Genomic DNA, 27,297 nt, shown 5'->3' with positions numbered 1-27,297 from the left:
GTTATAATTCTTAACAAAAATAATCATATATAAGAAAGAATGGGAAAAATATCATGTATGATAATATTTATGTCAATTAATAATAAATTTTTCTTTGACTTATACAGATTTGCGAATTTGTCAACAAAAGGGGTCACAATACCCAAAAAATGACCAAAACATCGAGAGAAAAATTTTTGCTTATAATAAACTTCAAACTATTTCAAATGTACTGAAAAAAAAATCATCTCTATATCTACATTTTTAAAAAAGTTATGAATGATTTTAGATTGTTCTAATACTGAAACTTGCTCAGCAGACAGGCTTGAAAGTGCTTTTTCTCACAGATGAAAATTTTGTGTTTTAATCTTAAGAAAGGAATTTTTTTTATTTTAGATAAAGCTTTGAAGTAAACTTTTTTATCTTAAGTATAATACACTTATTTAAAGTGTGCATGGAAAAAGCATTTTATGAGGTATTACAATTTTTACATCATGTTATATATACCTAACAGGAATTTTTAACCTTTTTTTCTACTTTTTTACAAAATAATCAATGAAAAATATTCTAATATCTATATCAGCAAATGAATGCACAAAATTGTTAAAATAAATATTAAAATAAGAAACAAGAATTAAAATAAGAACACTAAGAAAAATTTTTTTTTGAAAATATGTTAAAATAAAAAAGCCTTAAGAATTTAAAAATGTTGAATTTTTTCAATTTTTTTTTTAAATTTTAAAAAAATTAAACAGTTTAATTATTTTTTGAATCTAAATTATTGATTATAAGTTAAATGAGCATGTAAAGAATCCACAAAATGAATGATTATGACTTTATTTTTAAAAAAAGTTGTTGCAAAGGTACTGTGACCCCTAAAGTAAAATAATTGTACCTCTGTGTAATCTAAATAAAAATTTATTTACATCCAACAACTACTTTAGGGCTATACTTTCCACTTTTCTCTTTAACCCACCTCAGTTTTTAAGAAGTCTTACTAGAAAGAAATTTAGAAAATAATTATTGGGTAAAAAAAGCTTTATTAAATGTAATTTTATTTACTCTGAAAAATCTAATGTAAAATAACAAAAGAATTAGACATTTTTTAACACCTCTTCTCAGTTACAGTCCGAAAAATTAAAAAAAAAAGCAGTTTTGACGACCATTCTACCTTGACTTACTAAGCATCGATGAAATAAACTTCGGCTCCATAAAAAAATTATTAATTGATGAGAGGAAAAAAAAAACAATCAAAGATTTTCCTTTTGTTGGAAAAATAAATTATGAAATAAATTTTTACACCCATTGACCATATTGTAATTCAGCAGTGTCAGTTATATAATATGCAGGGAAACATAACGCAATAATCTAATTATTAATTGAAATCATATAAACAATTAAAAACTTTCCTCTTATTAAAAGTGAATTTTACAAATCAGTACCGTACACTTTCTAGACACATTGTGTTTCAGAGAAGAAAAAAAAAATGTTCCACATTCATATTGGTAATTACTTTCACATAATTAGTTTCGATGAATCATAAAGCAGTTTGTAAACCTAGGTTAAGCGAAGCGTGTCGGTGTGAAATGTGCCTCAGGTTGTAAGTTTACGATTGTCATGTGGATATTGTGATTTTGTGGTAGATCTTTCCTCTCCCGCAAAAGAGGCCAAACGTGTCATTTAAACGTGCAATTTTATTTTTAACTTTTGCATGTCGTTTCTGGCAACGAAACTAAGCAAAGTTAGATCACAATTTCAGTTACGTTATCCCTTAATTGATTGGAATTTTGGATATTATCATTACAATTAATCATCTTCTGTTCGTAAAGTTAACAGAGCGTAAGCACGTTTACTGCTCTTCTCAAATCTTTTTTTGAGTGAAAAATTAATGAAAATAGATTTAATCGTTCCGCTGGCGAAGATTAAAGAGTGGACTGTCGAATTAAATATCGTTGCATTTTTTATTCATGCTGGCTCTTATTGAATATCAAAATTAACAAACATTTAATTACTATCTATGGTCCTTATTACAGGACGCTCAACATAGTACATCAGCAATGGACAAGCAATAATAATAGAAATAAAAAGCATTTTACGAAACAATTGGCGAACTATTTTCCCCATGGCGACAATAACAATTTTTCATTCATCACACATTTAATATGCTTTTTTTCTCCACTTTTTTATGTATTGTAATATTGTATACAGCGCCGTAGTGGATCAGGGGATACAGCACTCGCCTTTCTTTGAGGTAACCCGGGTTCGAATCCCAGCGATATATGAATGGTAGACTCGAATTCTGCCCCCTGCTCGCACCGACCACAGAGCTGACATAAAATATTCTCGGTGATAGACGGATCATGAGTTTCAGTCCCCTTGCCGTCAGGGTAACCATGGGAGATTTTCGTGGTTTTCCTCTCCGTGTAACTCAAATTCGGGTTAGTTGAATCAAAAAGTCCTCAACGATAGTAAACTTCTCCCAATACTTGATCCAGGACTTACCTTGTCTTCTGGATTGAGTTCAAAATTACTTCGGAGTTGAGCATTAGTAGACGTAAACCCAATAAATTGGGTCTGCTGTTCAACGACATTTATAAAATAAAATAAAATATTGTAGACGGTCACATCTTAAGTTAAAGATTCTCACATTAAATTGCATCTTAAAAACAACTTTCTTGACTCTTATATGCATTATTTTTTTAATTCTGAATTTTAGTGTTAATGAATAACAAACATGGTATCGGCTCTACACCAAGTAGTGTAAAAAGAGTATTCTTAGTGCTGTACTATATCAGGAACTACCTTTGGTTGTGAGTGTAATAGAATACCACTTAAATGCAAAGTAGTTGCTACATTTCTGGTGTTGAGATTCACTGAAAATTTTTACAGTGTCCGTTTTACTAACAAAACTTGATTCATTTTCGCACATAAGTACAATATAGCAAAGAATATTCCAATTTAAGGGAGATTTTTATCCATTTAGCTTACTTTACCCTAATATTTTAATGCAATAATAATTAAATAATTTATAATGATTAATAATTTAAATAATAGCAATAATAATTCAAGTAATTTCACTTTATTTCATAGCCTACGACGTTGTACAGCTGACCCATTTTTGAATTTGTGGATATCAACGTTTAACCTTGCGGCCTTGTAGTATTGAATGTAACCCAGAAGACAAGGGAATTTCTGGATCAACCATTGGAAGAAACTAGCCTTCAGGACTTTTGGATGGAACTAGATTTTTGAGATCACATTTGCGTTACACGGAGAGTAAAATCACGAAAACCTTTCCACTGTTAGCCAGACTGCAAGGGGATTATTACCCATGACCCGTCTACCACTGAGAATATTTTACGTTGCACTGCGGTCGGAGCAAGTGGAAGCAGAATTCGATTCGGTCAGCCATCGTAATTTTTTCTCCAAGTTGTTGATACTTTATTTTATGCTGAGTGCCTAGATTTCAGCATAAAATATGCTGAGTGCCTAGATTTCAGCATTCAGCACCCTAGATTTAGGGTCAGTATACAATGCTTCATAAGAAAATCCAAACTACTCGTCCAATTAAATTGAAACCAATCAAGGGTTTTGAAATAAATTGGCGACATTTTCAAGATATAAAAACGAAAATTTTGACAAATAAGTATCCACATATTCCATGCAGGACAGTATTTGGAAATAAAATATAAGCGTGGTCAGCGTATAACACCTAGTAGTCTTCTTTATTCTCAAACGGCTTCTTCCTTGTTTACAAATTTGCATATTTTTATTGAATCACGCAAGTCTAGCAAAATGAAGTAAATAAATTAGTTTATTTCTTGAATAACGTTCACGCCATTGCATTCTTCAAGACTTTTGACCTCTAGAAGAAGATAAAAAAAATGAATGGTTCGTAAATCTTGAAATCAATTTGGTGTTCGCTTTCGTACTATTTTCACACCATATATTTCAAGTTCGTTGATTGAGGTCAGAAAAACATAGATAAAATAAAATGCTATTTGATTTTATCACTGCTTTCATTTTTTAACACTTTTCATAATATTTTATGCTCCATAAAATTTAGCAAGTCACACATAATTTAGTATTATACATAAACTTGAAAAAAACATGAGTGAATCAGTGGCTAACAGTTTATGAATCTTCATACATTAGCGGCTATCATCTATTTATAAATCTAGAAAATGATTTCAATTTCATTCCCTATTAAAACAAGTGTTTCGATTTTTTTTAAATTTATTTATTTATTTATTTTTTGAAGTATTATTTATTACTTTTTTATATCCGTCGTTGAACAACCGACCCAATTTTGGGCTTACGACTACCAATGTTCGACTCCGTAGCCTTATAATTTTGAACCAATCCAGAAGACAAGGAAACTCTTGGATTAGTACCCGCAGAGGTATTGTTTTGTTATGGGAACATAGAGGACTTTGAGACTCAGCAGATCTAACGTGCATCAGTCACCATTTACTACACGTCTTTGGCCGGCTGAGATCGAATACACGAACTCTTAGACATGGGCCCAGTGCCCTACCAACCAGGCTATCCCGGCCCAGTATTATTTATTATTTGCAGTAGGGAGATTTTGCACTTTTTAAGTTACGTTTCGTACGCTCCCAAACTTAAGATTTGAAGTAACAGCAGCACAAACGCACTTGAAATGCGTGTTCGTTAATTCTGGTGAAATGGGCGTGTGCCCGTGAAAGAATAGCAATTTCACGTGAATCGAAATAAGAGATTTTGAAAAAACCTGTTAATTAAAAACGCTAACGTAATAGAATATCATTCTTACTCAAACCACGAAATCAAAACAAATATTTACAATGGACATGGAGATTATGGAAGTTAAACTTTATACAACTAAAATGTACAACTAAAATAAACATATTTGATAATTTTAAATGACGAAGAAATATGTAGTTTATTATGGATCTAGTGCAATTAGACAACCGTAATTTTAACTAAACCAATAAATCTTTTTTATTAAATCAAGCCATTGTGTTGGCGTTTTTCTTGATCTATCTATAACATGTCCATGTTGTTAATTCTATTTCTTCTTAAATAAAAAGCTGCAAACAGCGTACTTGTTGGTTTGTAAATCCACGACAACAAAACGTATAAAAACGCAGAAAAAAACGCGAATCTAAAAAAACGTGAGCATGCAAATTTGCTTCAAATCTTACGGAATCTAACGTAAATTTGAAAATACTCTCTAATAACCATAAAATGGATCGTCAAGAAACAACAGGTACTTCTAATATATTATCACTATTAGAGGACTTTCTAATATTGTATCAATATAGGCAAAGCAAAATATATCAATATTATAAATATATTAATGGGAGGAGCACTCAAAATAATTTTTTTGAAACAAAAACGAACACATTAAGTGAAAAAAAAAACATATCACGTAAAAAACATATAATAAAATATAAAGAAAAAACAGAACAAAACACAAAACGAAACGAGCACGACACAAAACAAAACGAACTTCTTTTTGCTGATATAATCGTGAGAAGAATCGTGAGCAAAGCAAAATATATCAATATTATAAATATATTAATGGGAGGAGCACTCAAAATAATTTTTTTGAAACAAAAACGAACATATTAAGTGAAAAAAAAAACATATCACGTAAAAAACATATAATAAAATATAAAGAAAAAACAGAACAAAACACAAAACGAAACGAGCACGACACAAAACAAAACGAACTTCTTTTTGCTGATATAATCGTGAGAGCTGATGAAGATATTACATATTTGAATTTTTTTGTTTCCCGGCTTTTTAATATTATTTTTTTTTATTTTTTTAAAATTTTATTTTATTTTAATAATATTTTTCTTCTTCTCTTTTCATTAATCTTTGATTAATTCCAAGTTTTTGAATTTAGTATTCCAAGGTTAATATTTACTATACTCTTTACAATTGAATAAATTACTATAAATAGTTCAAAATTTAGTATTTTTACATCTTTAGATATCAATTTTAAAAGTATAAAATTATGTTTTATTTTTTAAACAAGTTATTACTACATTCTGTCACCAATTCTTTAAAACAAAATAACATTTTATACAAAAATAAATATAAAAAAAAACTTTCTAAATGCTTGTGAGAAAGTTAGTCGAATCTATTCGTATTTGTAGGTTTTTCTTCATTCAATGAAAGGCAAAAGTAGTTCGGAATAATAACAACTACTTTTACATTCCCTGGAACAGTTTACACATGTTTATGAAGAGTGCTCTTGGGTAAATAATCCTTGCAAATTGACACGCGAATGAAAACCGGGTCGCTTTAAAAGACCATTTGACACACTCAGTAAGATTTAATACCAGTGGTCATTTTTTTTTTCGTTTTCCAATACTCTCTACTCACGGAAGATGAAAGCTTTTCATTTTTGTAAAGTTTGGTCGTATATTTATGGGTCAAGTCCTTCTGTCTTTTCAATGAAGAAATTTCTAGAAAATGAGCTCATTTTTTCCCCCAATTCAAAATAAGTCGTCCTGTCTTTAAGGAAATATAATCGAGCATAAGGCCGTGGTTCTTTAAATTATACTCATACCTTAGTATGCATTTCCATTGTAAATAATGTATACTCTCTCTCTCTCTCTCTCTCTTTTGAAAGAATCACAATTTTTATGAAATTTTTAAGAGCGGTGTCATGTTCTGAGAAATGGCGATATTTATTTCATTGAAAAATTTTATTCTAATATATAGGGTGTCCCTAAATGTTGCGACAAACTTCTAGGGGAAGTAGGATCATATGGATTAAGAATTACCTTGGAAACCACGACCGAAATAATATCGTATGCCGCTAAAGTCGCTTTCCTATTATGAACTGCTATATCGTTTGCTTTTCAATATCAAGTACTTTTATTTATATAAATTATCTTAATTTTTTGTTTCTATAAATTATTATCAAAAACTGCTTTCTTATAGGTAGATTATTAGCCGTTTTATCGTAATATAATGATTTGGCGACTGACCATACAAGCTCGCCTAATTATTAAATTACGATAAAACAGAATTTCTGAGAGAACCTATTTTAATGGAACTCTTGACAATAACTAATAGTAACATAGAGGCCGGGATAGCCTGGTTGGTAGGGCACTGGTCCTATGTTCAAGAGTTCGTGGGTTCGATTCCCACCGGCCGAAGACTCCCCGTGTAGTAAATGGTGACTAATGCAATTTAAATTTGTCGAATTTCAAAGTCCTCTATGTTCCCATAACAAATCAAACCTCTGGGGGTACTGGTTCAGGAATTTCCTTGTCTTCTGGATTGGTTCAAAATTACAAGGCTACGGAGTTGAATATTAGTAGTCGTAAACACGAAAACTGGGTCGGCTGTTCAACGACTGATATATATAGTAATAGTAACATGAAATTAAAATATTTTAGAGAAATAAAAGTGCAAGTTCAAAGGCACACGAACAACATTTTCATAAATCTATTCACTTAACTCTTCTACTCACTTAAATTATTAAAAAATCTATTCACTTAACACTTGTTGATCTTATCTATTTATTTATTTTTATGTTAGGTGACATTGTAGGGGGAAACATATTTTTCCTGACTGTCTGCATTTCTAAAACACTTAATCTTTGCAAATATTCAGGAAATGTTATACTATTTTAATTCTAGTTTTTAAAATCCTCACAAAAACCATATGGCTCTCAAATTACAAATATACCATCCTTAAAATTTCATTCAAAGATTTATGAAAGCTTTATTTTTAAAGCAATGTACTCAAAATGATATTATCTCTTTTTATTTTTCAGTAATATCATTCTTCCTTTTAAATGTCTTATTTTTTAAAATTTGTCAACTTTTACTATATGATTAAATGTGCTATAATTGAGTTCATATAAAACGAAATCAAGTATTTAAATTCTATCTACTATATTTACTTTTAATAACATGACAGATAGTTAAACTATGAATTTAAAATAGATTAAAAATCAGATTTTTATGTGTAATGTATCTATATATTAAATTACACTTTAGTTAAACTTGATATATTATTTCATGGTAGAATTGATAATTAATTGGTATTCACGAATTAATTAAGTTTTAATTTATAAAAAAAACTGAATACATACCCTTGATTTTCCTCTTGGTCTAAAACTGTGTACAATATTTTCATGGGCTCTTGGACTAATTCTTAATACATCAGTCGTTACAGCCCACGCAGTGATTCCTGCAAATTAAAATATTCTGTGTTACAACGCATAATACAAAAATACACTGTAATATACGCTTCTTATTAATTACGATGAAAAATTCGAGCATGTGAAAGTGTTAAATGAAAGCTTGAATAATGCACTAGGCAATGATTTAACTTTTATATATATATATATATATATATATATATATATATATATATATATATATATATATATATAAATATATATATATATATATATATATATATATATATATATATATATATATATATATATATATATATATAAATATATATATATATATATATATATATATATATATATATATATATATATATATATATATATATATATATATATATATATATATATATATATATATATATATATATATATATATATATATATATATATATATATATATATATATATATATATATATATATATATATATATATATATATATATATATATACTAGCTGTACCCTGCGTGCGTTGCAAAGCTTTCAGTTTGAATTTAAATTTTGTACTTAAGTGTGTAAATGAGATTTGAGATTATGATTTGAATAGAGAATTTTATTTAATGGTGAAAAAACCAGTGATAGTCTCAACAGTTAATTCTCTAGGATATCGTTAGTGCATTTTCAAACAGACATGTATGGTGATGCACACCGACCATGAAACATATTTTGGATGATGATCTGAAATAATTCTGGATCAATGGCGTCATGAATATTTCTGCTGATATGAGCTGACCAATTTGTCCTGGTGTGAGTTTTTCAATAAGCCAAATCATGTGGCAATTCTCTTTTTCTGCCGTTCAATAGAATGCATCAAACACCGTGTCTCGCTAAAAACATGACTTTTCGCAATAAAACCAAGTTTAGAGCTTAATATTTGTTTTAACTCACGTGTGATAATGCATAATGAAGATCCGATGATGTTTGCCTAAGTTACTAAAGCTCTTTAATTTTAGCTCAAGCAGGATTGCATGTGAATGTAATAAATAACTCTAGCTGTCCATATGCGCACCGATACTTGTAGCAGCACCGAATGAAGTCATTTGGAAACACGAATGTACTGACCTATATTCGCCAAGAAAAGTTTCTATTGATTTGCTTGACCCGATAACAACGTTGATAATGGCTCAGCTGGCGACGTTAAATCTGGTAGTTACACTTTGCCTCCAGAACAGCAAATTCCAGCTGTTTCATTCTTAAATTTGAGAGCACTACAAAACATACATAATTGATCCATTTTTTCGATGATGACGCTTGGGTGAAAGACTATAGTTGGTTGTCGGATCATAGTGAAATGCACTGAGATTCAAATCAGAGTATTGGCAGCGTCTGAATAGCGAAGTGCGTTCTTGATTGATTTTTATTCTTGCATCCCGTTGCTCTGATGTTTCCGACGAACGGTCTTGATAAGTGCGTAGTTGATTTGTTAACAGTCTTCTTTCCTGTTTCTCAGACGTTTCTAAGGAACGGGCTAAAGCATTGTGTTCTCGATTAGTTTCAAGTCTTTCTTCCCGTTGCTCCGATTTTTCTGAAACACGGTTAGTTCTCTTCTTGAGTGCTTGAGATGTTGATCGACTAAGAGCGATTCGTTTAGGCGGCATATTTTTGCAAATATTCTCTTTCAAACAAAAAGAAATGTAGAAGTTGACAGTGGTCGCAAATTTGCTAATTCGAAAATTCACGTATTTATTTTAAATAATAAAAAAGCAATAAGAAATGAAATAAATTAAATAAGAAATATAATAATGATAAAATTTAAAACAAAAATCTATTTTTGGTAAAAATATACTTGTGGGTGCCCCTTGACGAAATTGGTAACTTATGTTTATCACCATTCCTGTTTGCGCGGAACACCGCGGTAACAGGAATGGCTGCCAAAACATAATGATATTTTAATAATACATTGGAAAATTTCAGCAAGACATCGGCCAAAACTTTATAAAATTGCAATGAACCCAATGTAAGCAAAATTAATAAACCCAATAAAATGCATTTTGAATCGAAATAAAAATTAATGGAGTAAGCACAGAAAGAAAAGGAAAAAAAAAACATCTCACTTATTCATTAAGCTTGAATTTCCTCAGTTTTAGGTGCACAGAATTCTCTAATAGCAGTTAGATACTGTCTAAATTTATCATGAATAGAATCTGTGTTCCTCCATCGCCACATAAATTCGGCGAAATACGAATTGAAAATGGCGTCTGTGGTATCGGAATGGCGGTGACATTTTTTTCTAAAGTCCTTTTTTTTATGACTGCCCACATACCTTCGATCCTATTGATCAGAAGCAAAAGTAACCTAACCAGCCGGTATCCAACATAGAACTAACGGACTTCTGAAATTACATATACCGTTGAACATTTAAAAATAACGCTGAAATTTAAACGAATCAGAATCACGATTGGGATTCAACATCGGCCAGCTTGGAGATCAACCGCTATCACAACTTGGTGAGAGTCAAGGGGCACCCTCAAATATAGTCTACTCCTATTTTTTAAATGAAATAATTAAAATGAATGTGAATTCGCAAACTTTGTAATAATAAACAATCTAATAGTTTTCAACTGACAGCTGTCAGCAATGAAAAATTGCATACTGAATTGAGCTAAAATTGCATACTAAATATAAATAATTATTAAAAGCGTGCAAGATGAATAAAATTTGCTTTTGCCTTGATTTTTATTAAACAGTTTTCACAATACTAAATCCGTGATACGACCAATAATTACGAAACTTATTCTCGTTGATTTTACGTGCTTGTGCTCACCTGAAATAAGGAACCGAATTATGATTAAATATTAAAGTATATGTAATTTACATTTCTAAAAGAATAGAGCTATAAGATAGAAAATATCACTGTTGTTATCTTCAAGATATTTGAAAACTGATTCGTGTACAGCAAAATTTAAAACAATGGCTAACTTTTAACCAATCAGAAAATTCCATTTCGATTTTCGCTGATACCGCTGGAACGGTTTGTGGCAGAATGTTCTATTGTGAATCTAAACCATTCTCGAATCCTACTGAAGGTACACAGAAAATTTCATTTAAATCAGTCCAGCCGTTTAGGAGGAGTTCAGTGACATACACACGAACAGTCGAAATATATATATATATATATATATATATATATATATATATATATATATATATATATATATATATATATATATATATATATATATATATATATATATATATATATATATATATATATATATATATACTAGCTGAATACCTTTTCTTTGTATGAAGTGAAAATTAAGTAAACGATCAATGATCAGTTCTAAAAATCATGAAAATTCAGAAATCCAACATTGAGCACTAAATTACAAAAATAATGCGAAAGTTAAATGAATAGTAAATTAGAAATAAGGAATTACGTATATTGATATTCTTTAAAGTCAATAAAATCATAATGCATAAAATTAAAAGATAACTGCTGGTAAATGCGATACATGTGTATTACTCTCGTAATGAATTACGCGTAAATGCGATATATGTGTATTACTCTCGTAATGAATTACGGGTAAATGCGATATATGAGTAGTACTCTCGTAATGAATTACGGGTAAATGCGAATGAGTAGTACTCTCGTAATGAATTACGGGTAAATGCGATGTATGAGTAGTACTCTCGCAATGAGTTACGGGTAAATGCGATATATGAGTAGTACTCTCGTAATAAATTACGGGTAAATGCGATATATGTGTATTACTCTAGTAATGAATTACGAAATCCTGCACGAAACTGAAAGACACAATTAATAAAGTTAAAATAATTAGAATTGTTTTAATTTATTAATAATTGTTATTACTTTTATTCTTTCCAGTGAATTTGCTTTCTTACATTTTATATTTTATAACCGTCGTTGAACAGCCGACCCAATTTTGAGTTTACGACTACCAATGTTCAACTCGGTAGCATTACAATTTTGAACCCAATTCAGAAGACAATGGAACTTCTGGATCAAGTATCGGGAGAAATTTGCCAATCGGACTTTTTGATAGAACTCACTCATATTTGCGTTACATGGAGAGGAAAACCACTAAAACTTTCCACGGTTAGCCTAATATCAAGGAGATTTTAACTCATGATCTGTCTACCACTGAGAATATTTTATATCAGCACTGTAGTCGGTACGAGCCGAGAGCACCATTCGTATCCAACAGCCATCGCTAGGATTTGAACCCGGATCACCTCATTTGCATTATTAGATTAAGCGAAACGCGTTTTTTAGTAGTTTATCCCATCAAAATAAAAATTAACTGCATGCATTATGATTTCGCGTCATGCTATTACAGAGACTTACTCATGATAGTCAAAATTAACCATAACTAAGCGATTTTCTTTGGTACTTATCCTTTTCAAGGACCCGTAAAATTTTCTTTCCACAGTATCGATATTAAGACTGAACATTACTGATGTGTTTTTATTCGGTACCAAATGTACTAAATGTATCTATATTACTATATTTGGTATCGATAAAAACTTCAACAATTACCTGTAGTGCCTGTTCCCAAAATTAATTGGGTATCATTGCAATATTTTTTGTTTCTCCTAAATGAATTTAAACCATTTCTTCATTAATATTGCATTTAAGTGCATAATTCATTTTGTTTATTGCAATTAGTATCTCCTACTAAAATCAATTAATCATCATTGGTGTCAAAAATAGTATGGCGAGTTTTTACTATTGGCACACTTTGAAAGATCATGCTTGAAGTTTTTAGAAATGATGTCATTTTTACCCGTGCAAAATTCGGATCGACCAAAATGAACAAATTGAAGTTAATAACTTCTTTCTAGCTTCATTACCACAATTTTGAAATCATTCTGCAGGATTGCAAAATTTATAAAAGAATTCTTTTTTGATAATTTATGATTAAAAATTTCCAAATGAATTATGATTGATTGAAAAGGGAAATTAACTTTTAACTTCCTACGCTCAATTTGATCGATGCGAGTTTTGCACGGTTAATAAGGACGCAATTTCTAAAAGCTTCAATATATATAAGTATATATAAATAATATATATAAATAAAAGATATATATAAATTTACAATAAAACGCTTAATTCATGCAAATAAATGTTTATGAATGAATAAATACGAAAATCGGTTTCAAAGAGCTAATATTACGCCGAAGTTGTTCGTTGGCAGACATAATCATTTTCCAAATGTTGTTTTTAAATAATTTTATCCCAATTGGAAGCTTTTAGAACTTATTTTCAGTTGTAAGACATGTTCTTTGGATCAAAAAACATGCGCTATCATACAGGCTATTGTTTTTAAAAAATACGGAAATATTTTGCTTTCTTCAAAAGTTGTTGCACGGTCCAGTGGTACAGTGTAATAAAATTATATTTATAACCTAAAACAATGATGCAATTAATTTTTTTCTTTTCTAACTTTTGGTATTCCTTTCAGCAGAAAATTGACCATGTAAAGAAACAATTTACTATATTCAACAAGTTTTAATTTCATGTCTTTTTTATTTCTTTTTACTTGTTTATTTGACGCATAAATATAGAAAAATACATTCAATCACAAACTCGTGTTCTCTAAGAGTTTGTATCTATGTGCTTTCACTATTCAATAACTAACGAAACCTTTTACAAGATTGCCATTTTACATAGAGTGTAGGAAAAACCTGGAAAATACAGACAATTTGAAGGGCACCTAAAATAACAGGGAAAATTCAGGGAATTTTGAGTTCTTCCTTACAAACTGCGAAAGTACATGGAATTTTATTTTTTATTTTCGTCTTTTAAGAATGTGACCACTCATAGCACAACTTAGCAACCAATATCATAGCAACCAATGGGATATTTAAAGATGATATTTCAGCTATATTAACCTTATTCGTTTACTATGTAATTATTTGTTTCAAGTTTGTATTATTTGTTTCCTTATTTCTTTAAATTTTTCCAACAATTAAAACTAGTATCGTTAGTCTAATATAGTTCTCTCACGAGAACAGTCATTGTGTGTTTCCACTTAATATATTGTGTATGATATGTACAGGGAAAACACAGGTATATTTTTTTTCCAGATTTGTGTGGCAACCCTGTTTTATCCTGTTAAGAAAACTTTGAATTTTTATTCAAAAACTCGCGTTTTTATAATAGTTTGAGTCTAATTCGTAGAAATTCATATTCCGAATTCAAATTATAAACGCATTAAAACACTTTAAGCAAAATTTTAAATTATGTATCAATTGCAAACATAATATCTGTTTTTATTATTCATTGCTGCAGACGTGGCTACAAAATAAAATTTAATTTTTTTGTTTTCAAATAATAAAAAACATCATATCAAAATTGATCTTAAAAAATAAGGAAACAAAATACGAAATGAAAGTGAAAAAAAATATATACATCAAGTAAAGCTTTATTTAAAATGAAATAATTTTCTTCTAATTTTCTGATAGCAAGATTACCAACAAAATATATTCCACGCTTACAAACTAATCTTAATAATTATTCTCCAAACGAAACGTTGGATGGTGAAAATTTATCTCGTTTGTACGAAAAAGAAAAGAAATGTTTTATATATAAGTGACGTCATCAGTGAAAGTCAAGGGGGTGCTTATTTCTGCCCGGGTGGAAAGCGAAAGTTTGTCGTAAACCGGAAAAAAACCGAAACTAAAACTACAGGAGGGCAGAAATAATCAACTTCCGGTTTACGACAGATTTTCGAAGTCCACATTATCAGGGCGAAATAAGCACCCCTTGACTTTCCACGATGACGTCTCTTCCGCCGCATATACCCCGGCTATTACTATACTTATAAAAATGTATCTAGTCACAATTTCGTAAATGTTTGGAGAGTAAAACTGCACATAAAATCATTCATCGTATTCATCTGATTTAGTTTCCGTTGATTTTTTTTGTTGTTGTTGCAAAACTAAAAATCAAGGTAATTCTGGTAATTAAAAAAAAACTTTGGTAAAATTACCGTACTGCTTGATAAAAGCCTTTCTAGTAAAAAAAAAAACGTAATTCTAATAATAAAACCAGAATATACGATATTTAAACCATTCATTTTTTAATTTGTCCTTTCATATAGTAATGGTTTACCGGAAATTCTGGTTTTCAATATTATATAGTTCTTATTATCATGCATTTAGTAAAAATGCAAAATAGAAAAATAAATTTGACCGAATAAATGGTTTTTATGCCATGCTCTAACGTATCATGATAAAATTACCAAATTTTGCCACATTTACGAAATTTCGACACATACTATAAACATTTTATTATGAATTTTATCAAAATCGTAAAAGTTATCATGTTTTTTGGTGTTCCCACATGATTAAAAACACGGTAAATTTTATCATATTCTGGTAGTTTTAGCCATAATTTTCTTCTCAGTGTGGAGACTTGGTTTTAGTATACAGTCTATAGTCACGGGCAAATCAAGAAAAAACTAAAACTAAAATTCATAGTGTTATTTAATGGCTGAAACAAATGTATTGAACATTTTCTTTAATATCCTTTTTCTTTCTTTTTTTTTAGATGAGAAATTTTAAAGCCTTTTTAAAACTTTCAAGTGTTACAAAGCAGAGATTTGTCTTATTCAGTACTTAAAAACATTAAGGTACCGAGGATTAGTATTAAAAAAGAATTCATGATCATCGAAGAACGAAAAATCTAGATTATACAAACAAAATCTAGATAATACAAACAAAATATAATTAATAATACCATATATTGTAGCTCGGTAGTTCAGAAAAATGGATCCTTGATAGAGGGTGAGAGTTCATTGACAGGAATTCTATTGCATAAAAAATTTCTATTTCATAACATTTTTTTAAATTAAAACTTGGAAACATTGCTAATCTTAAAAGTTCGGGAACCACTTTCAATCGCATGACTGTGGTACTCTAATAGTGCCAGCTTTTAAACTTTCGATCTTGTGTGACCGTAAGTTTTTGAAAATAGAAAACTTTTCTCCAACTCAAATCATACTGTAAGCCAAAAGAATATATATAACATTTAATGTCTGTAATTAAATAATTGCTACACACAAACAGTTATTTATAATTTTGAAACTATCATGCGTTGAAAAAGAAATTTATGGTCAACACTTTCTGAATATGGTAAAATTTACAGTATTTTTGGCTGTATGGTAACATGAAAAAGTAGAATAATTTTCACCAGGGCCGGGATAGCCTGGTCAGTAGGGTGCTGGGCCCATGTCCAAGAGGTCGTGGGTTCGATCCCCGCCGGTCGAAGACTCCCCGTGTAGTAAATGGTGACTGATGCACGTTAAATCTGTCGAGTCTCAAAGTCCTCCATGTTCCCATAACAAATCAATACCTCTGGGGGTACTGATCCAGGAGTTTCCTTGTCTTCTGGATTGGTTCAAAATTACAAGGATACGGAGTTGAACATTAGTTGTCGTAAACCCATGAAATTGGGTCGGCTGTTCAACGACGGTTATAAAATAAAAATAAAAATAATTTTCACCAGGGGCCGGGATAGCCTGGTCGGTAGGGCGCTGGGCCTATATCCAAGAGGTCGTGGGTTCGATCCTCGCCGGCCGAAGACTCCCCGTATAGTAAATGGTGACTGATGCACGTTAAATCTGTCGAGTCTCAAAGTCCTCCATGTTCCCACAACAAATCAACACCTCTGGGGGTACTGATCCAGGAGTTTCCTTGTCTTCTGGATTAGTTCAAAATTACAAGGCTACGGAGTTGAACGTTAGTAGTCGTAAACCCATGAAGTTGGGTCGGCTGTTCAACGACGGTTATAAAATAAAATTAAAAAAAATAATTTTCACCAAACGATTTGGTGATGAATTTTGATAAAATTAACGATAAAATATGGTTTTATTACCATGCTGTTTGGTAATAAACGTGGTAAAATTTACAGAAAAATTTATAATTTTACCAGACTTTTTTTCTTTGTGTGATTTTACCACGTATTTGCATTACCCCAGAGGGAGGATTGGAGTATCAAATACTTTTCTAGTTTTAAAAATCATTATTTTTTTAAATAACAAGGTAATTGACTTTTTCATTTTTATGAGAAAATCTTTTTAATCGTATTCTTTAAATTTTTTGTTTGGGCATATGGTTTAATAATTTTTTCAGTAGCTTTTAGGCCATTCAGTATCTATGTTTATCGTTTTGTCAAGTTAAATTAAACTCTATGTGTATACACTGTAAAAAAAAACTCGGTAAATCTTTAACCAGTATTTGGTGCGAAGTTTCTTATTATCCCAAAGTTTAGTTAAATGAAAGATCATTTTATTTCAGTTGCACCATAAATTGTGAAGTATGATCGAGAAATGCTTCCACGGTGCAACTGACTGCACCAAAATTTGGTAAAAGACACAAAACTTTGACGGTGACTGTAAACTAAACGGTATTTGTTCACGACGCCATGTTTTATTTACAACTCGGTCTCGGTGTATCGGGACGACTAATGCATGTTGTTTCAAGTTTCTACATATTTAGTTAGGTAAATGGCTTATTTGTATGAATTAAAGTTCTTTTTTTATGTTGCCTTTTTAAATTTGGTTAACGGTATAAAATGGTTAGAGGTATGTCATAAAATAATTTCTCACGGTAAATAGTTTTGTTACGGTAAATAGCTATACCCTGACCTGCGTTTGAGCGCTTTTAAAATACCTAATAATGATGCAACTTTCCTCTACTTTTATAAAAGAAAAAAAAATGAATATAGGTATTTATTTCTTCAAAACACCTCTTTTTGGTGCGAGCTTTTACTGATATTTGGAACTAGTAAAAATACCAAAATATGGTAAAATTGAATTCCATTTTATGTAGCCAGCAAATGAATACTAATTTTTGGTGCAATGAGGTTCGGAATTTTTAATAGTGTATCAAATATGTTCAAAACTCATTTTTGAAAAAATCATCAGTTAGAATTAATGAAGTCAATCGTACAAAACATAAAATATATTCAGGGCTATTATTTTATTTAAATTAAATCGTGGGAAAAAAACGCTTTTTCCATAACTCCTTTCAAAAGTAAAAGAATATAAGAACATTATATAAAGAAGATTATTGCATTGGTGGGAAATAAATTACGGATATTCTAACTCTTTTTATCATAAAGTAAATTAAATCATCCATCACTAATCTGAGATCTACAATTTTTATTTTATTTAAAACGCTTATCATACCTTCTTTAAGAATGGATTTAAAAAAATCATTATTTCCTTCATTTTTATCATTTCTGTTTGCAGAAATTTAATACTTTTTTCCGATTAAAAGTGCCGCAAATAAAAACCAGGAAATATGGAATAATAATCTCTCATTTTAAAGAAAGTATTTTTATAATTTACTTTGTTTTTAAAATAGATGCATATTTTTTCTTGAGATCATGTTCTCAAATAGTTGTCTTCTGCTCTTTGAGAAATGATATCATATTATTTATAATATTAATTAATTATGTTAATTAATTGCATTAATTAATTACATTATTATTATATTATTAATAATATTAATTAATTAGATTTTTTAATTTCAATTCAATTCGTTATTCAATTTGATTTAATTTCTATAATAAACAATTAAACTATTAACTAATTCATTGAAAATGAATTAGTTAATTTTTAATTCACTTTAAAATTAAATCACACACAGTTTGTACAAGCTGGTTTATAAAAGTCTTTTAATCCTTATTTTGTAGTTAAATAAAATGAGTTTTATGCTGATTTCATACTTTTTTCTTTAAGTATTTACCGTAAAGTAATTAAATAGTCTCTTAAATTTTGAAATGTCATTTGAGTCATTTAATTAATACAATTTTATGTGGTTGATCAATAATCTAAAAATATTAGAATCACAGTTAAACTCCGACACAAATAATAAAAAGAGTTTATTTTACAAGGTTATGGAAATTTAAATTTAAGAGAAATTTATATATTTTTTTTTAATTTTAAAATGATTAGTTCTAATTATTTTTATTCTCAATCGCCTAAAAAGTCATTTTAGTTTAATTCAAATTTATTCAAAAAATATATTGAGAAAAACTTTTCATATACAATAGCTTATAAATATTCATAATGTTAATTGTATTTCGCCTTGTCAAAGATGAGGAAATTATAATTTCAAAGCGATAAATATACATAAAATAACAACATGTTAAATTTGATGTGTAAATGCTCGAAGACACGACAATTTTTTTTCTTTAACAGCCTCTTTCACTATCAAATCACGCGCTACTTTTCAAAAAAAAAATTAAAAAAGTGTTTTTCTTTGAATTTGATAGACAGATAAGTGATTTGCTAGCTTGCAGCTCTAATCAATCAAATATAAGTTTTGCCATTCAAATTATTCATTTAATATTAGTTTATAAGTTAAGAATGTGATATTTTCAGTTCGAGAAAATGAAGACAACTTATGCAAGCCACCTGACCAGTAACATCAGCGCCAGCTGGTTGTTAATTAACAAGATGGCTCTTTTATGTTACAGCTGTTCGACTTGTTCTTTTGTCTGTTTCTTTTTGTTAAAAAAGGAAAATTAATAGCTCAATTCTTTTGTTTTGTTAAGATTTATTGTATAATTAATGTTAATTCATTAATAACGATTAAGATATTTAGATCGTAAGAATAAGTATATTCTTAAGATTTGAATATCTTTTCATCGTCATGTCACTTGGACAATTTTCGAACAAAATTTCGTCTTGATTTAAAAGTTACCATTAAGAAAATCATGAGTTTTTATAATTAATATTTAAATAAACATTTAAAAAAATCAAGAACTCCCTAGCCGAGTTTCCTGTGTTTTGACACTATTTATCAATTAGAGCTATCGCCTTACGTTTAAAATATTGTTGATATCTTAAACATGTTAAGATTGTCATCAAATAATAGTTAGGGCGTCAACCTTTCAGTGACTTTCTTAAGAGGAACATCTAGAAAATTGTTGTGGTTAGTTTCTAACATGACCTATAAAACGTATTTTACAGATATTAATCTTTTCTAAAGCGTCCGTGTTCTCACTTTCAAAAATTATAGTAATTTAAAATAATACTTTATATCTCATCGGCGGCTTTCGCTTCGATTTAAAAAAAAATCCGCCTTCAAACCAAGTGATAAAATTTAGAATTAGAATAGAATAGAGTTGAATAGAATAGAATAGAATTAGAAACTTCGAATAGATAGTTATTCGATTAAATTACAACAATCGTTTAACTACGTGTATATTTTTTTATTAATGTAAAAACACAGTATCTTTTTAAATAAACTGATTTTGTACAATCTCTTATCGCATATTTCATATTGTAAATAGTTTTACTATTGTAAATAGTTCTCACTTTCAAAAATTATAGTAATTTAAAATAATACTTCATATCTTTTCGGCGGCTTTCGCTCCGATTTAAAAACAAATCCGGCTTTAAATCAAGTGATAAAATTCAGAATTAGAATAGAATAGAATAGAATTAGGAACTTAGAATAGATAGAAACTTCGATTAAATTACAAGAATCGTTTAACTGCGAGTATATTTTTTTATTAATATACAAACACAGCATCTTTTCAAATAAACTAATTTTGTACAATCTCTTATCGTATGTTTCATATTGTAAATAATTTTACTATTGTAAGTAGTTTTCTTACATATTGTAAATAGTTCTCACTTTCAAAATGTATAGTAACTTAAAATAATACTTCATATCTTATCGGCGGCTTTCGCCCCGATAAAAAACAAGTCGGTTTTAAACCAAGTGATAAAATTTAGAATTAGAATAGAATTAGAAACTTAGAATAGACAAACTAAATTACAAAAATCGTTTAACTACGTGTATATTTTTTCATTTTATATTTATCATCTTTTTAAATAAACTGATTTTGTCCAATCTTGCATCGTATGTTTCATATTGTAAATAGTTTTACTATTGTATACGGTTTTACTATTGTATCTGTTTTACTACTGCACATAATGCAGTAAAATAAAGTAACATTTTATTTCTACTAAATATTAAAAAAAAAATTTATTGCAGTCAGTTTCAACATAGTTATTAACTTGGAAGATGCTGCAACCAATTCCTTAAAATATTTAAAGTGATATTTTGAAAACAATTAAGGTAAGTGGAAATTTGTTCAATTTTACCAGCGCTTGAAAACTTTACGGCACAATTTTCAGGTCTGATACATTTGTTTTAATAGTTATTATGCTGGTCAAACAACAAAACAAACAAAATGAATTTTCGAAAGTTTGCCAAATATTCCTAATGGATGCTATATTTAATTATCAATGTATACGAATATTTTTCTTTTCAAGAATTCAATATTTTTAAGCATAAAAGGCTTTTTTACTTTTTACTTTACGCATAAAAGTCTTTTTTACTTTATACTTTAAAAATAGAAAAAAATCGATATTAAATGAAAAAATTTTAACGTGATGAAAATAAAAGAAAATTTTTTAACGTAACGTTATAGCAACCTATAAAATATTAAATTAATTATAAAAAATTTATTAAAACTTTTTTCGTCAATTCAAGACTTAACTAAACAATTTTTTATGCAAATTGGCATTTATTGCAATTTAATTTGCAAGAAAATTGAAAAGAAACCTGCGCTTCTTTTTTGCAACCTCTTGATATTTTGTTTACACCTTTTCGCCCATTAGTTTGCAAATTGAAATCTATTTTTTTTAATGTTAATAACAGTGTGAAAATACCGGAACTTAGTTCTATTTCGTGACAAATATTGACAACAATGTTTCGCTTGAATAAGAATCTTTTTTTTTTTTTAATTTTTCTTTTATGTCTCAGACTTATGAAAATAGCCATAGAAATATTTATAAATATCCTATTTTTGTTTACACGTTTTTTTTATTATTTATTTCAGATTTATAAATTTTCTATTCTTCTAAAATTTATATTTTTTAAACAGTATTTAAATTTATTCTATAATTTTATGTTTTCTTAAGTAATATGTTTTATTAATATAGAAATAACCTTGATTCGAGTAAGAAAATTTGAAAAAAATAAATAAAATAAAATAAAAATTATGTCAACTGTTTCTTTTCTTCTTTTTTTTTGCAAGAGAAAAAGATAATACCTATTGCATTTTTTATTGACTGTTTGATATAGTTTTATAGTTTGATATAGTTTTATAGTGTATAGTTGCTTCTTAAATTATATCTTTTACATTGTTTACTTTACTTTTAATTGAAGTAAAAATGATCATAATTTTAAAATGCGTGCTAAAAACTGCATGTAATACAAGAAAATTTACGAATTGAAATTTCAAACATATTACATAATACGTAATATATATTATTTTTTGTATAATTTAAAAAAATTCCAAACATACATATATTTTTTAATATTAGTTTCATTGTTTGATTATTGGAATAGTCTCGATATAGCACAAAATATTGTTTGATAATTGGAGGAGTAAGTGGATATGGCGCAAAGATTGGTTTCAATGTTTGATAATTGGAATAGTCTCTATATAGCACTTAATTTTTTTTCTATTGTGTGAAAATTGTAATAGTCTCTATACAGCACTAAATTATAGGTTCGATTGTTTGATTATTGGAATAGTCCCTATATAGCATATAGTATTGGTTTTATTGTTTGAAAATTGTAATTGTCACTTTATAGCACTAATTATAGGTTTGATTGTTTAATAATTAAAGTAGTCTATATACAGCACTTAATATTGATTTTAGTGCTTGAAAATGTTAATATTGTTGTTGTTGGTTTTATAATATATTGTTGGTTTACATATTGTTGGTTTTATTGTTTGAAAATTGTAATTGTTTTTGAATCTGCGCGAATTGAAATATCTATTGACTAATTAATACCCTTATATGTCTATTTTTTCTTCTCAGTACTTTTTCTTCTCTCTTTTTAACAGTACTCAAGTTTGAGCCTCGATGGCTCAGAGGATAGAGCGTTCGCCTTCCCATGAGGTGAACCGGGTTCGATTCCCAGCGATAACTTGTCAATACGAATTCCGCATCCGGCTTACACCGACCACAATCCTGACGTGAAATATCCTCAGTGGTAGACGGATGATGGGTTAGAGTCCCCTTGCTGGCGGGTTAACCGTGCGAGGTTTTCGTGGTCTTCTCTCCATGTAACGCAAATGCGGGTTAGTTGCACCAAAAAGTTTTCCACGAAGGCAAATTTCTCCCAATACTTGGTCCAGGAATTCCCTTGTCTTCTGGATTGGGTTCAAAATTACAAGGCTACGGAGTTGAACATTAGTAATCGTAAACCCAAAACTGTTCAACGATGGTTATAAAATAAAAAAGTACTCAAACTTAAAAAAGTTGACACGTTTTTTTGAAAAACCGCTTCTATAATGAAAGAATTTTCTAAGTCGTCTTCCAATTTTACATTTAAATTGCTGCTTTTGAATAAAATAATACATTTGACATTATATTTCCAAATTATTATTTAACAACTGATCGGAAGTTGTGCGAAATTTGCACAGCTTAAAATCTATGGTCATAGAATATTTTCAAAAAATTATTTAGATGTGTTTAAATGATATATCCATACTAGATATATCTTATATATGACTGATAGATTAGATGATAAATAAAACATATCTACATTCTAAGTACTTTTTACAAATTATTCTACTAATAATTTGTAAAAATTGTCTATGTGCGTCTTATATGTCACTATAATCATATGATATACTAGTTGAATACCCGTTCTTAGTGCGGGGTGAAAAAAACATCGACTAATCCATATTGAACACCACTACAAAGTCATGCGCAAAACTTTCAGACAAATACTGACACAAATCATAAAGTTAAAATGATTCCAATTTTTTATTTATTTATTATTATTTGTTGCCCTTCTCGGTTACTTCATTTTATTAGATTAAGCAAAAATTCATTTTTAGCAGTCCATCCTCTCAAAATAAAGATTAACTGTATATAGTATTATCTGGCATAATACTGTTGCTCATGGCCACTCATAATATTTCAAATTTACCACAGTCAAGCTTATTTCTCCTCTACTTATCTATCTATATAATAATTGTATAATAAAAATGTACAGTAATTATGCAGCTGTATTCGGCACTAAATTTACTCTAAAATACGTTCGATTTATATGAGAGAATATTTGATACCTATTAATATTACACCAATTACTCTGATGCCAGTAGTGCCCAAAACTAAAGTTATTCATAATTGGTGTTAATAACAGCATGGCGACTTTTTATGGTACCCCTTTAACGAATAAGTACATTTTCTCTATTGAGTTTTCTTTTCAGTTCTTAGCCTATTTTTTTATTATCTCAATTTAGTACTTATTACCAAAGTTCAGTAAGCATCATTGACTCTAATAATGCTTGCAGATTTTTTACGCTCTCTTAAGCGAAGTGGGTAACATTTCTCCTATAATTTTGCCTTTTAATACATAGCTTATTGTTTTACTTTGCCAAAATTAATTATTGTTGCCATCAATAATAATATTGATCTTTTTTACGCTTATTCCACAACGAATTTAGTCACGTTTTTTTTTAAAAAATTTGCTTTTCCTTTCAAAACTTATTTTTTTATTTCAATTACCACCGATTTTAAATTATTCAGTTTTATAAAAACACGTTTTAAAGGAATAACTATAAACAACATAAGCACGTGGTTTCAGATAACCTTAGACATAATAATTTGGTGGTGTAGTTTGTGTGTGCTACCACGATCACGTGGATCATTCAGATAACCTGGCTTAAGAAATAAAATATAATTAGGTATAACAGAATATGCAAATAACTCTTTTGATTAAAGATAGACAGGGCTTCGTAATTTACTTATAATTTTACTCATTTAGGTTTCGTAATTCTAAAAATATCCTAATATCTATATTTAGCAAGTTAAGTGACTGTTTAATGAAAAAAAGATGTACGAACCTATTATACAAGCCAATACAGGTAAAGCTATTCCTAATATTAGTATAATTTTGGTTTTTCTTCCAGACGAAGTTTTAACAGGGTCATTGGGTACAAAAACATCAGTTGGTGCACCTCTACGACGAGAACCCCGTACCAAAGTTCTCCCGGATGCTGAAGACCCGGACAGCGTGGAAGGCGGTCCGGGGTGTCTAGAACTCCTCATCTGACACAATATGAGCTAAAATGCAAACTAAACCAATCCAATTGTATCACACACTAAAAACAAAGTCATAGTCAGAGTCACAAAGTCATAGTCTTCAATCCCAATTATTACTCATTACTAATAATCTCTGTTTGAGATGACCATTGATAAGTCGCGATTGAGTAGACTATCATCTTTGAAGTCGACTCTTCGAGCGCTAAACAACCTAATGCTTTGATTTTAGAGCGAGGCAGTGGTTTTTCTTTCTCAGTTTTATGTTTTCCTCGTTTACTGCTTATGATATTTTGTTCCGCCTTAGGCCTTCGCGTGTGACGGTAGAATGGTTAAGTGGGAAATTTGACTTTTTTTTCTTCTTTCTTTTAACCGGCTAACTTTTAAGGGACGTTTACTGGATATTCGTTTTTTTTTTAATGGGATATTCGTCTCGTTCCGTTGACCACGGAGGACGGAGTTTTTTTGTGTGCATCGTCTATGTTTTCTTTTAAAGGTGGGTTGTGATTGCTTTCTTTGATCATCCAAATCAGGATAAGTTAGGAAAAACTTTTAATATTTAGTTCAGATAAATCCAATTCTCATTAGAACTTATTTTGTCGAGGAATTGATGAAAAAATTTCGTGAGATTCGGGATCATTATTAATGGAATTTTCTTAATTAAAGGATAATGATGTTCAATATGCATATATATATATATATATATATAGCAAAATAAAAAAAAAGAGAAAAACGAAGAAAATTAAAAAGTTTTATTAACTGCGCATAAGCTGCAAGTATATAGAACTTATGAAATAAGCTAAATATTGAGAAAATGTGGAAATTAATAAAAAAAATGACAAGAGAAGAAAATTATTAAAAATAATTTTTCAAAAGTATTTAAAAAAATGATAACTAAAAAAAAAAAAAAAGTAGAAGAAAGAAATTAAAAATCCGGAAAACAAAACAAAGAAAAGATATAATCTCTTCACCAACCCACACGATTATTATATCCGCAAAAAGGAGTGCGTTCTAATATTGTATTAATATAATATATATATATATATATATATATATATATATATATATATATATATATATATATATATATATATATATATATATATATATATATATATATATATATATATATATATATATATATATATATATATATATATATATATATATAATAAATACAAGAAAACACTAAGAAAGTTAAGAAAAACAATAAGAAAAACAAATATCCTTTGTTGCGATTTTGATTATTGGGAAATTCTGATTAATTTTTGTCTTTTTAGTAATTATCTTTACAATGGAAGGGATATCTTTCTTCAAATTAATGGAATACCACAGGGATCTAATTATTCATGTCTCTTAGCTAACTTATTTTTGCATTATTATGAAAAAAATTTTACTCTGAGTATTAAATTTGTTTTTAGATATATTGATGACTTAATTATCTTTAATTTCCAAGATTTTACTGTTTTATTGAGTGATATATACCCTGAGGAATTAATCTTACTTCGTAATCATGATGATAATATTAATTTCAATTTTTTGGATTTGGGTATTATGAAAGTTGAAAATATCTGCTTTGTTGATTTATACGATAAAAGAAATGATTTTAATTTTAATATTAATAAACTAGTTACTTGGAATTCTAATGTTTCTAGGAGCATCTATTTAAATACCACTTTTAATGAAATAAACAGAATTAAAAGAATATGTAGTAATATTTATTTATCCAAAATACAAATCGATAAACTCTTTCAAAATCTGATAAAAAACAATGGATACCCAACTAATGTAATAAAATTTTATATAAAATCATTGAATTAATCGTATATTTTGGTGGATATATTTTCTAAACATTTTTTTTGTTAATTTTTATGATTTTCCCATGTGCAAATCCATTTCAGGCCAAAATTCATTGCCAAAATTATTTACTAAATAATTTCTTTGTTAATTTATGTAATTTTTCCATGTGCAAATCCATTTCGGGCAAATCCGTGGCTATAATTATGTACTAAAATTTTTTCTTTGTTAATCTTTCCATGTGCAAATCCAT

At 28.8% G+C, this 27,297-nt stretch overlaps 1 protein-coding gene across 1 annotated transcript in view; it reads right to left on the bottom strand.

The window, feature by feature from the left end:
• Positions 1 to 25,490, bottom strand: part of LOC107448603 (uncharacterized) — a 34,695-nt gene extending 9,205 nt beyond the window's left edge. Inside the window, exons 1-2 of the mRNA XM_016063865.4 lie at positions 25,052 to 25,490; positions 8,084 to 8,181 (exon numbers count right to left, since the gene is read on the bottom strand). Of these exons, the coding sequence (XP_015919351.3) occupies positions 8,084 to 8,181; positions 25,052 to 25,256 (303 nt within the window). The 5' untranslated portion in view covers positions 25,257 to 25,490. The remainder of the gene's footprint in view (positions 1 to 8,083; positions 8,182 to 25,051) is intronic.
• Positions 25,491 to 27,297: the final 1,807 nt, after the last annotated feature.

The sequence above is a fragment of the Parasteatoda tepidariorum genome, chromosome 10 (genome assembly GCF_982258835.1).
Source record: "Parasteatoda tepidariorum strain Cologne lab strain chromosome 10, Ptep-v5.0, whole genome shotgun sequence".
Classification (NCBI taxonomy): domain Eukaryota; kingdom Metazoa; phylum Arthropoda; class Arachnida; order Araneae; family Theridiidae; genus Parasteatoda; species Parasteatoda tepidariorum.
Note: the sequence above shows the minus strand (reverse complement) of the source record. Positions and strands in the feature narration are given on the sequence as shown.